The sequence below is a fragment of the Zosterops lateralis genome (genome assembly GCF_965231275.1).
Source record: "Zosterops lateralis genome assembly, chromosome: 5".
In the NCBI taxonomy this organism is placed as follows: Eukaryota; Metazoa; Chordata; class Aves; order Passeriformes; family Zosteropidae; genus Zosterops; species Zosterops lateralis.
In genome coordinates, this window is record NC_139766.1 from 54,588,969 (window position 1) to 54,605,136 (window position 16,168).

General features: G+C 42.1%; 1 protein-coding gene across 6 annotated transcripts in view; it reads right to left on the minus strand.

Moving 5' to 3' along the window:
- The window catches only part of HERC3 (HECT and RLD domain containing E3 ubiquitin protein ligase 3), a 45,614-nt gene that overhangs the window by 21,579 nt on the left and 7,867 nt on the right, over positions 1-16,168 (minus strand). For all 6 annotated transcript variants that reach the window (XR_014590165.1, XR_014590166.1, XM_083861829.1 and 3 more), the window contains 5 exons: positions 5,183-5,342; positions 4,103-4,179; positions 3,271-3,492; positions 1,199-1,290; positions 202-332 (listed from right to left, as the gene is read on the minus strand). Coding sequence is in view for 4 of the 6 variants with exons in the window: in XM_083861829.1 (XP_083717955.1) it covers positions 202-332; positions 1,199-1,290; positions 3,271-3,492; positions 4,103-4,179; positions 5,183-5,342 (682 nt within the window). In the remaining 2 variants the exon portion in view is untranslated. The remainder of the gene's footprint in view (positions 1-201; positions 333-1,198; positions 1,291-3,270; positions 3,493-4,102; positions 4,180-5,182; positions 5,343-16,168) is intronic.

The window sequence follows — 16,168 nt, forward strand, 5'->3', positions numbered from 1 at the left end:
ACAGGTCAGAGTGCAGGGTACAACCCCAATTAAAAAAACATCTTGTTTAGATGGCCTTAAAATTCTCATGGAAAGTAAGATTTAAATTTATTTAGTTTTGACACAGACTGCAGAAGCAGGACTATTTCCCCCTGTTTGCATGATTCAGTATGAACATTAACCTCCACCAAAGAAAAGTTTCTGACTGCACACAAGACTCACCTTCCACAAGCAATCTGGGATACTTCACTGCCCATGAGCTCAAGAACTCTTCGGGGGTTCACCTCATCATTCATGGAGTCATGGCCCAGTTGCCCACAGGAACCTGCACCGAAGGTGAACACCCCTCCACTCTGTTAGCAAATCAAACAGCAGAGTCTCCATTTAGGGACCCATAACCCAGCAGGATCTCTCTGACTCCAGTTGCAGTATGAGCCCAAAGCTTAGGCAGAGACTGATGGGCATTTTCAAAAGATTCAGAAAACAAACTTGGGTTCTGCTAACGCATCTTTCAAATAAGCTACCTTGCCACCCATCAGAAACTGACAGAATTATCTTCAGGTATCTCTGCATTAGACAAGCTCCTACAGAACTAGTTTTCTACAATGTATTTTTCCCACAGGAATCCCAAATTCAGTTGTTTAATTCATTTTACAGTGCAAAACACTGAGGCTTCAAAACAGGAAGCAACACCTATAAAGTGGCAGAGCCAAGGCAAGAACTGAACCACTCTCTTTCAAACCCTAGCCCTGTCCTCTGGCCACTAAATTATACACCACTTGGAAACAGCAGGTTTGGAACTGAAAACCTCTTGCAAACATTGTGACTACTAATCTTTAATTTAAACACTCATTCATTTTAGCACCTTATTCTGATGCACAGTATTACTCTATTTTCCAACAAAATGCTATTTTCACCCATTTGGATGTGCGTTCATTGATTTTTTTTCCTCCCAAAGCTAATCTTTTAAAGTGATTTACCTGAGCTTTGTTATTCATTGCCATGGATTATTAACACCTTCATCTTCAATACCAGCAAAGGGGATCACATTGGCAATGAATCTCAGAATAAATAATTAGGCTATACCTTCCACTTAGTTTCTTTTACTGGGGTCAGAAGGAATACAGTAAGTCAATCTGTGTTCCATTACACAGAAAACTACTGTGAAACCATCAGGCAGGTGAGACAGTGGCCAGGGTTCCCAGGTCAGCATCTTTACCTTTGTCAGGACTGCTGTGTGCTCCTCTCCACAGCTGATGTAAACAACCTTCTGAGACCGCAACAGCTTCACGTGACAAGGGGACTCTCGGTCTGCAATGAAGTCAAAGGAAACAAAGCAGCTGTTTCAAAAACACAAACCTGCATGTCCAAGAAGAGCACTATCAGTCTGATTTTCAGACACTGTCTCTGAGCACAAGGGAAACTTTAACAACTGTGGTGAAAAAGGCTCCACATGTCCTTGAGCACTTCACTGCCACTTTTCCCCTTGAATTCTTAAAAGACTTGACTGACTCAAACAAAATCATCCAGAGCAAGAATGCACATTCTGATTATCTTGTACAAATTCAACAAGCACTTGTTGTTTGGGAGATGCAGTGGGTGCAGCCTAGATACACCCACCTTCATCTTCATGCTCCATTTCAGACTCCTCAGGAATGACTGCAAATACTTGTTTCCAAAACCTTACTTAGACCTTTTCCATATAGAACAACCCTGACACGTGGGAGACACTTGTGTAAGACACATGGTAAGCTGAATCCCAATGTGCATTTAAATACTCAGCTTTCCTTCTGTTATCATCCTTTAAGCAGAAGATCCTCCTACTTGCAAAGGCTAATCACTACCAACCATTAAATGATGCTTTTCTCCTTCACTCTGCCACCCCTAATCATTTAAAGTCTGTCTCCCAGGAATGAATACAGTAAAAATAAAAGCTAAGCACTTCAAAGGGCAGTAGGCACCCCAAAACAATTAGATATTAAGGGGAGCAGCTGCTTATTTCATACCAACAAAAGGTCAGGTGCCTACCTAGAGAGGTTGCCCATTTCTTAAGATTCTCACCTAAGGTGGAAAGGTGAGAATTTGTAAGGTGCTTTTTTACTGGATAGTGGAAGAAAAACAGTCACATTTCCATGAATTTAGAATTGACAGTATATTTTTGATTTTTCTTTATTTTAGCACTCTGATCTTTCTTTTAACAGGAATGACACTTCTCTCTGCAGCATAATTGTTAATAATAGTGCTGCAGAATACCCATGTTTGCAGACCTTGCTGTTCATGTTTGACAAGTATAATTCACACTATCTTACCATGATTCACTTACCATAAATACTCCATATTTACTACAATGCCAGGCACTGAGGGGGAAGCAGAATATGATCCCTGGCCAGCACCAACCCACAAGCTGATGCCTATTCTGTTCATTTAAGATTAGACTCTCTTGGTAAGCCTCTCATATGTAAACCACAGCTTTGTTTTAATTAGAAGCATTTATCTGCCAATCTACATGGAGAGGACACTGCTGCTCTTCTATTAGATCAGCCCTTGTTTATAAATAGAACAAGGTATCTAGGAGCATGGTAGGTACTATATCTACACTCAGTAACTTGCCTAGATACTTAAATCTGCTCAGGAATTATGCAGAAACCAATAAAGAGGTTGATTTGAAGCTCCAAAGAAAATCTTCCATTCACTTGTTTTATTCCAAAAAGTTAAGAGTGTGTGAACAACAAGCAGAAAAGATCTGGGTTTTTCAGACTAGCAGCTGAGGAAACTACCATTGGCCCCATGTGTCTGGTAAACTGTGCAACAAATAAACCAAACAACATTTTACAATACTGAAGTATTCAGTGTTACCATCATATTGTAGCATATAGATGCTCACCAATCAAAATCATGTTGGGAAATGAGGAGATGTGTTCAGCCTGCTATTCTGCAGGGAAAGCCTCTGCTCTAACCAACTTCAAACAAAATATGGGCAAAATATTTTTGAGAAGAGAGAGAAAGAATAATACCACTTTCTTGGATATTTGCATGTTGACACTCACATTTGAAAAACCTCTTGTTTTAACTCTCCTCACTTAAATTAACACCTAGAAGGGGAAAAAACACGTTTCTCTTTCTACTAAGTAAGAAAAGCCTGTAGAGACAGAGACTTTCTCTGCCATCTCATCCCAGGAGGAACTGCTGAGTGTTATAGACCCACTCAGAAAAAATACACTGTCAGTGCAACAAGAGACACTAGGCCAAAGGACTCTATCCTTCTTTTACCTAGGAACATAACTTTCATACCTCGTTCATCACTTAGTCCCAGCTGTCCTGAGCTGTTTTTCCCCCAGCCAAACACAGCTCCTGAGAGAGAAAGGGCAAAGCTGTGGGCTCCACCTGCAGCAACCTGAGCCAAAGGGATCCCATCGAGAGACTTGACACGCTGTGGACTGGCTTGGGAGGGACATTCTTTGCCCAAGCCCAGCTGACCATAGCTGTTCTGCCCCCATGTGAAGAACTGGCCATCTGAAACAAGGAAAGAAAGAGAATGGTGGGTGAATGTTAGCCAAGAGAAAAGCAAGTTTGTCAGAATTAAAAAGAAACAGTTCTGGAGGCTTTGGTCCCACCCAAGCCTCATTATGAAAACAAAAAAAGTAAAATCAAGAGAGACATTCTTTGCCAAAAAAAAAAAAAAAAAAAAAATGGCCTGAAGCCAACAGGCAAATAAACACACAAGCAACTAAGTGCAAAATACAAAATACAACTGCTGTAACAAACAGTGCAACAAAAACCAGTTCACATTTCACACAAAAGAGTAACAGCCAAGGAAAATTTCAACACAAAGAAATTAATTACACACATTTTCTAAAGCAAGATGGAAAGTTTTCAAGCGCTCCTGCCATCATTCACCAGTGAAACAGTGGGTGGCCTGTGTGTAATGCTTTCTTTCTTCACATTATTGGCAAAGCTCTTCCTCAATATTCATGGTACCTGATCCATTTTATAGCACCCCATTTGGCCCAAAAGCAGACAGGACATGGGATATTTTTGATTTATTATGCAGAAATATGCAGTTTTGGACACTGTGTAAAATAACAACACAAATTTTGGTAATTAACAATGGATGTTACAGTACCTGCTGCCAGAGCCAGGCAATGCCAATTTCCACAGGAAACCTGCAGTATCGTCTGTTGGTTCAATTTCTTTATCAACCTAAAGATGACGACACTATTTTAGAATAAGTGTCCACAAATACTGTATCACCTTAGATAAAAATTACCATTTCCACTCAGATATTTGTTGTACATACACACAAAACCTGTGGTTTTGAGAGTGAGGAACAGCGTCTTGAAGGCAATACAGATCCATACAGAATAGATGCAAATCTGTGGAGACCTCTAGATACTTGACTAGTAACTCAACATTTCTTGCTTTAACACTGAATCCAACCAGCTGGAAATGGTGAAAATACCTGCTTGGTGTCTCTTTCATTATTCTTTTTCAGGCACTGACAATTTTCATGCTGTTATGGGCCTAGCAGTTCTATAGAGTTACAGCACCAAACCCTCTTCAGTGCTCTGTACAGAGCATGTCAAAGGTTCAAGTTATTCCATAAAAATGTTATTTTTAAAATGGTACTATCACATTGCTGTGCCAGCCTCTCTGTCTCTGTTTTATCAGAACTACATGCAAGTTAAGGATGGTCTTCCCACGGAGCCCTTCAGCTCAAACAATAATCTTTTGTAATTGAAACTCTTCCTTTAAATACTGTTTTGACAATGACAGCCATCCTAGAGAGACATCCCAAACTTCTGCTCTGCACTGGATCTGCAGTGGCAGACCAAATGAGAGACTGCATCTGTTGTTAACACAGCATGATAAAACACCACAAAGTACAAACAGCATTTCTGGTTTTAAGTACTTGTTTATGCACCTCCTTTTTCTGTACAAAACGTTGTGGCATTTTTCACGGAGGAAGCTAAACATGCTCCATTTTTCTTTTCCATACCTCAAGTGTCCATGGGCAGAAGGTCTGTTCTGCCCAAACCTCCTGAGGACTTGCAGTGAAAAGGAGAAGGAATCACCTTCATCCCAACATGAGAGGGGCCCTATTCCTGCCACACTGAGAGAAAGTAACCCTCCCAAGGTGAGCAACCCTTGATGCATCACCCCCAAGGAGCTTCCTTGAGGAAAGCTGAGCCTGTTAAATGCTTACCTTGGTACTGTCACTGCATCTTCTATAGTGGTGAGCCCCAGCTGCCCGTCGCTGCCGGCGCCCCAGGAGAAGAGCTGGCCCTGGTCGCTGAGGGCCACGCTGTGGGACTCCCCACAGGCCACGTGCACGATGTGCTGCCCGGCCAGCGCCCCAATTTGCTCTGAGGGAAACAGAGGGAAAACGTCTCTGGTCACAGCACTCATCTCACAGCGACATACGGACACCAGGTCTGGGCAAATCTGCACGCAAAGCCATTCAGGTGAGTGCGCTAAACCCCAGTTTAGTTTTAAAACACATCCTACAGGAGAAAAAGCACCAGGTTTACTGAAAACATGTATAAAACTGAGCTCTTCTGAAAGCCTGGTCTGAAGATCACAGAAGTCAGGCAGGTATACATGCCTCAAGCACAATGGCAGCCAGCCTCAGAGACACAGGAAAACCTTATTCAGGAATAGATATCCCAGGCTGGAGGCTTCCCCACTCAGTTTTGATTCTGGGATCATCCAACACCGAGAAGATAGGAGACCCTGTAAAACATATTTGACCTTCCAAAGCTCTCACGTCCAATGGAGATGAGTCATCTACAAAGCTGGATGTCATCCACAATCCACCCACCACACCTTGATTTATTGCTTGATGTGTATGTCTTACAAAACCCTCCATGCTAATCTTGGAACAAGTTTGAACCTATCAACCTATTACTATCACTGTCAAACACTCACAAAAAAAAAAGTAGCATATAAAGGAAGCAAAATGAGATGAAGGAATATTTAAAAAAAAAAAAATCATAACTCAAGTCCTCTGGAAGACAACCCACAACTGACTTTTCATCATTACATCATGTTAGGTAACTGAAGCAGGTTCGACAACTACTCTAAAATCACCTATAACCAAATCTTACTCATTACACCGTTTTTACAAGTGGGCATGAAGAAAGTCTTGTTTTTCAATAAAACACTAGAAATACCACACAACTGATGGCAAAGCTTCCTGCATGTCAGACAGAAGCAGAGTTGCTTTTTTCTTCCCTGAGCGAATACTAGTGCTCCAGGTGGATGACGAAAGATTTCCCCCTGTAAGCTACAAGACAGTGATCAGTATTACTGAAATCCCACTTGCTTGGGACATGAGAAGAAAGGGTCATTACAGGCCATTCCATGAAAATGACACTCCACATCACAGGCATCCAGAAATCATTAACACACTTAGCATCAAAACCTGCTCACCAATTAACCTACCTTAATGCCTTAAATGAGTTTAGAAAAGGTACCCCTAGGAGGGCTTGCCTTCTATGTCTGGGAATGAGAAAATGAGGAGAAAAATCCCTAATGGATGCTATTGAAAAATAAAAAGGTGACAGCTATTTAAATATGTCTTCTAGCCGAGGAAAATGCCACCTGAACATGAGCTTCATTACACTCAAAATATTTAATGGCAACAGAGGTGCAGTTTACCAGTAACAAGCACACAAACATCTTAGGAGGGCTTGAGACCTGCCATCCAAATAACATCCTTGGTCCTGCAGCTCTTTCCAGAAGCACTAATTTCACCCAGTCCCACTGCCAGTGCAGAGACACAGCCAGGTTTGAGGGTGGTAACTCAATTTAAACACACAGCTTCCCACCTGGGCCCACAAACACCCAACTATAGCACTGCTTGGCAGTCTGGTTTATGTTCATTTACATATATATATATATAAATGAGGGAACCTATTTTTATCTGAGAGCTCTAAACAACCAGCAGCTGTAAGGGCTGATCAAGGTCAATGACAAATAGGAGACAAGGTATCTCAGCAGCACACGTGACCCTGGTCTCTTCCTCTCAGGCATCCAGCGAGACAAACATTACCTGCACTGTAGGACACACCACCTAAGTTCAGATAGGTGTGTTTCTGTACTGAGACCTGAAGGTCCAGAACTAAAGCAGCTGCTGAGGAGGATCATGCCATCAAAAGGAGAGCAGGATGAAGCCATCTACTTCTCCAAAGAAAACCCTTTGATTTATGAGCCTATCACTTCACCCTTGCTGGAAGGGTGCACTGAGACTTGGCTGTTACCCAGAGCACCTGAGCTCCTAAAGGTGGTCACAAAGCCACCAGCCAGCCCTGCTTCCAAAGCTGCTCCCTGCACACTGCCAAACACTCCAGGGGACATCATGAGTCTGACAAAACAGCAAACATGGACAATATGGGATGCTGGGGCACCCATAGCAGAGACTGTTTTGCTACCTGCCAACATGTAAAACACTTCCCTGGGAAAGCAGTATTTGCTACAGTAAATCTTATTTCCTGCAGGAGCTGACTGAATCACTGAAGCACCTTGGAGAGGTGACAGAAGATTCCAGTGACCAAAGATTAGCATCAGGAGCTGGAAGAGGCAGGACTCTGACCAAAGTAGTACTGCAAATAGAGAAAGAGTGCCTTCAGGTATGCAGCTGTGGCAAGAACTTCACACACTGGGACACTGAGAGGACATCCAATAGGTTTAGAAATCCAAGGTTGTTTCAGTCCCCACTGGCTCCATCTGAAGTTTCATTTGGCAGCACAAATGTGACCTTGCTCTACGTGCCATCCCAAGAGACAAATAAACACCAACTCGTTTTTGAAAGGCTGTCCGGTGTTACTGAAAGCCTTCAGTGACTCTGCACTGCTCACCAATGGATCAGAGTACAGTTTCACCTGGACTCGCTGCATAACCACAGACAGAAAAAAAAAAAAAAAAAAAAAAAAAAAAAAAAAAAAAAAAAAAAAAAAGACTGTCTTGGAGATGAGGCTCTTTGCCTTTAGAAAGGTGCATGTATGGCCCGTCTTTCCACAACACATTCCTAAGACCCTGTCAATAGCAGTTTACCTGAAAAGTCACAAAGAAATGCAAATGCCAAATAGTTTTAAGTTTTATACACTCACACGTTTCTTTCCAGAGATGGAAAAAAGCCAGCCTTCTCCTGGGATCACACGCTGCCCAGGCAGTCCAACAAGGGTCTCAGTTCACTGTCAGTTGCCAAGTCACTGAATGTACCATCTCTCAGCTTACATGGGTTATCAAAAACATCTACCTAACACTTACTTCTTTCTTGACCTCCCATCCCTTCCTCATATCAAAATATTAGATGTTTTAGTGGTTGGCATACATTTAAGTTCCAAAGCATCACAACACTATTATTCATTCCTTAGAGAAGATATATCACTGCACTGAGATGAAGAGTACAAAAGGTGAAGTTTATTCTTAGTATTGTGTCTTGTGTAATTGATGAATAAAACTAGTCCAGTGAGGCTTAACAGGCGAAATTATCTACAAAGCTAAGCAGAACAAAACCCTGAAAGGAACAGGGAAGGGCTGAAGCAGTTATGCAATACAGTGTTTCAACACCTCATAAAACTTTCAAAAAACAAACAAAAACTCATAAGTTCCAAGAATTAGACACTGACAATCTTTTCTTCCTGAAGCTGTCAGGTGTCTCAAAACAGCACCAATGCTTAGAAGTCATTTATCAGTTCTTCGTATCTGGTGGAGTTCCAGCTTTGAGTTCTCTCTTCTGTCACTTTAACCTGTGGATCTCAACACAAATAGGTATATCAAGGTTTGACTTTTTCTGGTTTTAACCCTGTTAAATCTTTTCATAAAATGCACTGGATTAAAGAATGAGGCAAAATGTCATCAGGACAGCCTGTCTGTGAATGGTAACAGGCCTGCTTCCCAGGACTGGTTTTGTTTTTTCTTGGTTTGCAAGGACACTCCAGCAAAATTTGAGGATAAGTGGTGTATGTTTCCACAGCTCAAGTTTCTAACTTTCTCACAATCAGTGCATTTAGCTTGAGGGTTTGGGAATTGCAGTAAAGTGGGACAAGAATGAAAACCCCTGACGAGCCCACCATCAGTCCATAGCTTCCCTATTTATAAAACAGGGCCCATGCCTTGCCCCTATATCTTTGGAAAGCTATACAGGATCTTCAGTGTCTGCAACTGCTAGGAGCACAAAGCACTCACTTATACTGCTCTAACCAGAATGCACAGGCAATGAATGATTAATTAGCTTTCCTACTCCTAGTAATTTTATCAGAGACTTGGTACACCCTGTCTATGTATAGCTTCCAGCTGCTCACAAGACAAGCTTTTGCTAGAGGACAGGGCAAAATCCTTCAGCCATATGTGTACCAGGATGTACAGGAACAGCACCAGATGGCTTCTACTGCCTGGAAACTACAGAGAAACCATCAGCCCTGAGGTTACACCTTCAGTGGCAAAATTTGCATTTATGGTCAGAAGAAGTTGTGTCTTGGAAGAGTTTCAAGTAATTTCAGTCTGCTTGGACATCTGGCCAAAACTCTTCACTGCCTCCCCAGCTCGACAATAAGCAACTCAGAGCATCTGCTCATCTTGGTTCTTGATGTCTGCAAGGAAAGAGCTCACAGATTCTCAAAAAATAGGTGTCTTACTAGCTTGCCCACAAAAGAGATGGTGGTAGAAACAAAGGGAAGAGAGAAACAGGTAAGCTAAGGTAAGAAATACCTCTGGGTTAAATGCTAGCAGCTTGCAAGTCTGGGGACAGATGAGCCAATTAGTTTGCATTGCCATGCTCGTTAACATAGTCCACACCCATACTGAGGATGCAGGAGCATCACGCAACCCAGATCTAAAAATCAGAGGTGTGAGATACAACACTTTAACACACTGAATGCAGCTGAATATTAATCAGACACCAACAGTGACCTAAATTTCACCTGTATAATCTTTCTATTCTCTGAGTACTGAAAAGCCTTAATTCTTAAAGGAAAAGAGCAGAGTTCTCTCCTTTTGGAGATGAATTGCACCAACACGTTGAACCATCTAACAGGGTGACACTAACAGCACTAGCACTTAGGAAAGTCTGATTCAACAGCCAAAAACTCCATAAAAATCTGCTGCCACCTTCAACAAGCACCACAAGAAAGTCAGAAAAACATCAAACTTATCAGTCACCACCATTTTATTAAGCCACTGCACAAAACACAAGTAAGCAACAATGGATTTACCAAACACCCTGACGAGATCTTTATACATTAATTAGTAAACTTCAGCTGACTCCCCAGTCTCTAATGGCACATCCCAAAGACATTTCTGCATATGGATATCCTGGCTCTACTTCTAGGCTGTGATGAGCTTCATGATTTCAGTTCTGTTGAAGTCAGCTGAATACTAAAAGATGTCTAAGTGTTTTAAAGAAACTGGAAAAAGAGAAAACCAAAGTGCAACATTGAAATGCAACTGAAAGTAATTGACACTTTTAACTTTGCAACTGAAAGTGCACTAAGATATATCCCTTCCCTTATGAAAATTTCTCCTTTTTTGGTCAGCATAACTTCCATGTCCTAGCCATTCACTGTTTTTATCAGTATTAGCAGTAAAATACCAGCTATTTAACTGGTAGTAGCACAAGTACACTCACCAGCTTTTCCAGAAAACATCATCCCCAGTGGAAGTGTGATTCTGTCACTTGGAAACTGGTAATTGCGGAGGGGGAAATTGTGGTGTTGGCCAAGACCTTTTTGCCCCTTCCTGTCTCCCTTAAAGTTCCCAAGAAGGACCCTCTGATTTCCCTCTGCCCACTTTCAACTCTGACCACCTAGGCATCCCACACTCCTAGCTGTCATGGGAAACATCTGGAGTCCTGGACCAGGATAAAGAAATCAGACTCTACAAACCACTTAAACTAAACACAGACTTTGCAAAGCTGTCATGTGCTTTTTGAAAATATAATCTAACCCAGTCAGCTAAAACTGCTCCTGTGGCTTCACTCACACCAGTTCTGCAGGCTGTGGTTTGTCAGCAGTAAAATCTGAGGAAGGTGCACAAGGAGGAGGCCAGGGTTGCTGGACAGTTTCAAGAACACACCTTGGTGACTCTACAGTCTCTGGCACGGCCAGGCAGATGAGACACACAACACGTAGACAGCTGGAACCGCCCTGCCTGACACCAGCTCCGCAATTTCATGCTGCTGCTCTTTGCAGAGCGTCTCTCAGAAGGTATTACATGCTTGTTGCATCTTGTGTTCATATTACCTGACACTATTGCACACAAGGGTGTGAGAAACACTGTGCTCTGCACCTGCACAGCACCAGACTACAGGAACAAAGCCCATGGGGAGACCACATCCCCACCATAAGACAGCTATCCTCGCTGTCTGCCTGCTGCTCTCACCTGCATATGGCTGCACACCTTATGCTCAAACCTCTCTTAGCATGGAGCAAAAGCTCTGACACATGAAACAAGCAATGTTTACATCAAAATGCAACGTCTTCTGACTTTCAACACCTTAAGTTTACTATATCCATCAAGAAGGCTGGGTTTTACAAGTCCAGTTTGCAAATCTCGAGGTCTTCTTTTCCTGAACTTCATGAATGGTGCTATGCTTGCAGCAGAAAGCAGAGCAGTATGAAGAAAAGCCTGATCAGAATGACAGACAACAGCAGTGCTGAAGTTGATAAGACTCCAATAATTTGGTTACAAGGGAGGAAATGTAAACAGTGAGTAGACTCACTGAACAAAAAATAAGTGTGGGGGGAAGACAGCAAAGGACAGAGGACAGACCAAAGCAGATGACACTCCCCCAGAACACTGCTGATCACAGCAGTGGCAAACACGGTCCATAGATAAAGACTGAGAAGTTCCAAATAACTAAAGTTCCTGCAGCCCCCTTTCATCCAGAAACACTAGTGATTCTTATCGAGATGATGATTTACCTGCACAACCCGTGCTACTGCTCATTCATCTACTTAGCATGGCTACTTACAGTCTTGAATGAGAGAGGCTAGCTCAGTTATTAACACTGCCTTCACTTTATAAAGCTGTTTCTGGTCAAGTTAAGGCAGGAATGCAAGAGCAAGAAGTGAGAGGCCACCATGACATCACAGGGTGTCACTTCATATACACTTTGCCAGCTACTCCCCCTCACAGCTGTGAGCAGACACTTACTCTGAGAAAGCAAAGTCCTTCCTCAGGCACAGACAGAAAGCCCTCCCCACTTTGCTGCCTTTTCTCTAGAGGACACAGCCTCTCTGAGGAGCTAGAGATGCAGACTGGCATGGGCACAGACAGCTGGAGCAGGCTCTTGGAAAGGGCTGCTCAGGCACAGAGAGCTTCAGTTTGACAAGCATCAGCTGGCAGAGGGAAGAATCCACCTTCAGACCCTGGAGGTAAACTAGTAAGGATAGTTCTTTCAAAGAAATAAAACACCACAAATTGCTAAAGAAACACAGGGAAAACATATGTTCAGAAAACCCAGAGAGAGAACGTTTTTCTCCTCAGGCTATAGCAAAGAGCTGTAAAGGTGGCTTGCTGGCCACTGGCAGGGAGCACAGAAGTTGTGGCTGGTCCATGACTACTGAGAAACCCCCAAGGCCCACCACGTACACCTCAGCAAATCCCACAGCTCCAAGGCAGTGAGTCCAAGGTGGGCAGGATGCACTAAATCTTGGCACAACACTGAGGATGGATACCAGAGGTATAAGGGGGAATTAGGGAAATGGGTGCACAGATGCTGGATTTGATGGGATGGTACTACACCCTGCAAAGCTGTGACACTTGAGAGTCTCACTTGTGGCAGGCCCAGGCTTTAATTAAGTAATACAATTTTCAAAAGTGCTTGATTTGCTCCTCACTCTGCTGCCATTTATTTCAATCCTACAGTGGTTTGCACAGGAGCAAGACAAAGCCACGTTTCTGAAAAGCCACACCTGCACAGTGCACACTCAGTAGAGCACCTCTGCCCTTGCGTTCGAGAGCATTCCCATCAGCTTCACAAATACTGCTTGAAAATATGTTACTGCAAACAAGCATGGTGACTGGAAAAAGAGAAGCAAAGAATGCAGTCCTATTAAACATTTTTTTTTAAAAAATGTTAATTTTATCTACTGGGCATCCTGAGAAAAGAAGATATGAGCATGCGTAGATTTTGGTGAGTTTTTATAGGAAGGCAGCTGTTTAAAAGGCAGGTCAGGAGTTGAAGAGAGTGAGCATGTCTTACCAGCTCTTTCCGGCTACCAAAAATACTTGATTTCCAATAAGAAGTTTCACACAGATCTTTGACATAGAATCTTATTTCTAATACAGCTTAAGGAAGAGTATTGGGCTGTCTGAAGGTAACTAACTGAGTCAAAATCAAGAGCCACCGAACTACCCAAATCTCTCCTAGAAGCTGCGACTCTCAGCCATACTTACTCAGCTTAATGAAGTCATCACTTTTGTCCAGCACAAACAACTATTACTGACTACAAAAAGGCTGGAGCATTCAGAAAACTTGCATCTATCACCCCCCAGCTTCCTCCCTGCCCTCTCCTTTAACTCACCACACACAGATACGCACCCATTTTATCCTGAACACATCTTCCAGCTTCAGCATGGTTGCAGGAAAGGGGCCAGTCATTAGTGCCACATGATGTGCCAAAGTTTCATGCTCCTTCCAAGCCAGGAAGGCAGACAGCCTTTATTACATTTGCAGGCTTTTATTTCAGCTGCACCTTCAGAAAGCCTCTGAAGAGTATGCATGATACAGGAGTGACAAGAAACAAATATGACAGAGGCAAGTACAAGTTTAGGTTGTACTACAAACCCCCAGTCAGAAGGCAAAAAGCTGGTCATTCTTACAGCAGCTCTGCCCTTTGAAGTAAAGAAGCATTAAAACTGTCCCTTATGTCCTCTGTAACAACAGATCATACTGATTGTAAAAAAACCTAGTATCTTGCATCCCTTGTTTTTACCTCTTAACAAAAGGAAATCAAGAGAGGTTCTAATGCACAAGTGTTTAGAGACAGAACTTCAGAGCTGCATCTGAGAACACCTTAGAGCCATTTTAAGTGCTGACTAGATTTCTTTACTGTCAATAAATCAGATTCTTACTTATTTAGGCCCTCCTAAAGAGCCTTCTCTCTCCTCAGTGAAGTTTCTCCTAGTCCTACAGCACAAGTCAGTTCACATGATCAAGACCACACAAATTTTAAAACAACTCCCACTATAAATATCTGGCATACTCAAATCTCTCAGCCAGCCAATTCAACACAGTGCAGGCATATTTAAGATATCTCAGGGAAAGCATTACCTTTACTTCTCATTCTACCAAATAGCAATTGTTTCTAAATTAAGTTAATTTTAAATTACAACATCTAATTTTTAAATTGTTCTGAAGCTCAAATGGCATCAATTCAGCTGAAATTGACACTCCATAAAGCAAATCCACTGCAGCCACTAGTGAAGGCACAGCAACCTGAAATAGCTTGGTCAAGTCCTGTGATCGATCAAAGGAGCAAGAGGGATGAGTACAAATGAACATACCTGACTTCTGCAAGGGGTAACCACTTTAATTTTTTTTATTATTATTTTTTTTTTAACAAATAACATTTACAATGGGTGCTGAAACATAATCATACACAGCTATGTGTCTGCAACCTGCTCACAACAAACACAAGCCCTGCCACCTCTCCTCCTGAACAATCAGGACCTCATGGCTGACTTCTCACCCACAGGGAGGAGGCTAAAACAGGAAGATCCACACAGACTGTCCTTCCAAGCAGGTGGCATGTCTGAATTCTCAGCTGTTCTGGGGTTTATGATTAACAAGCACACTGCCCTGAACATGGAGCTCCCTGCAGCTGTAATCCTGTGCTGAGGCTCAGGACAAAGGGACTTACATTTGAAAAGAAAGGCCACTCAGTTCAGAGAAATCCAGAAGATCTGGATCACTTAGGTTTGTTTGTTTGTTTTGGTGTCATTTTTTCTTGCTTTTTGAAAGAGAATGAACATTATCATGATATTTCTATCAGCAGCTATGAGCATATAGATTCTACAATGCACAAAAAGGCAGTGCTCCCCCGCAAATTTGCATCCAGACAGGGAATTTTATAAAAAAATCACAGGGTTGTCTGCAGTATCTTGCCAAACAAAAGATTTGAGGCAAATTTGGCTTGACACATTGTTCTGTAACTCTCTTGGGACACGAATTACCAAAGCCCAGGTTTTTCAGTAGCAGAAGTCAAATGAAGTCCAAATGACTTGAACAGAACAAATCTCTAGAGCCAAAAACAAGTTCCACATCTCAGACTTGAGCAAGTTTTTACAGCTTTACAAACTACAAACAACCAGTTTCACACTCCTCTACAATTCTCCCAGATCCCAAAAGAGCCTTTACCTTAGGTACCTTACTTAGCCTGTCTTTTGTTATCCAACATGCACACTCAAATAAAACACAAATCTAAGAATCGTCACAGGGAGCCAAAACATCACAGAAGACCTGAAGAAAATCAATCCAAGTGAAATTATAGGACTGAAAAAGGCAAAATTTAGATATACTTATTAAGAATAATTTTTTTTCCCTAAAACTACTGCAGTACAAAATTATTGTTTCCCATTAGAGACATAATGTACGTTTTCATCTGATAAATTTCAGGAAATCAATGGAAACTCAGCCTAATTTTGCAAAACAGCAGGTTCAATACTTCACTACCAAACTGCCAAGCTGCTTCTCCTAAGACACGGTCAGAGACTGGAGACTTCAAGCACGTAACAACCCAAGTGAAAATTAGCACAGGTCAGACAGAAGCTTTATTAACTAACCATGGTCATGGTGAGAGAACACTGGAACAGCATTCCTACCCCTCTGCATCCCTGCCAAGTGACTGCAGAGACACAAACTACAGAATGTTTTGGGGAGGAAAAGGAAAAAGAAGAGGTGAGGAAAAATGATTGTGTAAATATTAACAAAGCCAGATAACCAGTGGTAAGAGGGGTGGACTCTTCAAGTACCTCGCTAATCACCACAATTTGAAGGAAAAATGAATTGGTAAACAGTGTGACAATGTGGGAAAATGGCTTGTAGTAGAGCCACGGAAGTGCCACACCTGGTATCACCCTAGTGTTATCAAAAGGAGGGAATTTGAAACACTTAGAAGCAGTTAGCTTTTAGTCAAAAGAAATGTTATTTCAGTTAGGCTAAACTTCTTAAGCATCTTAAATATTA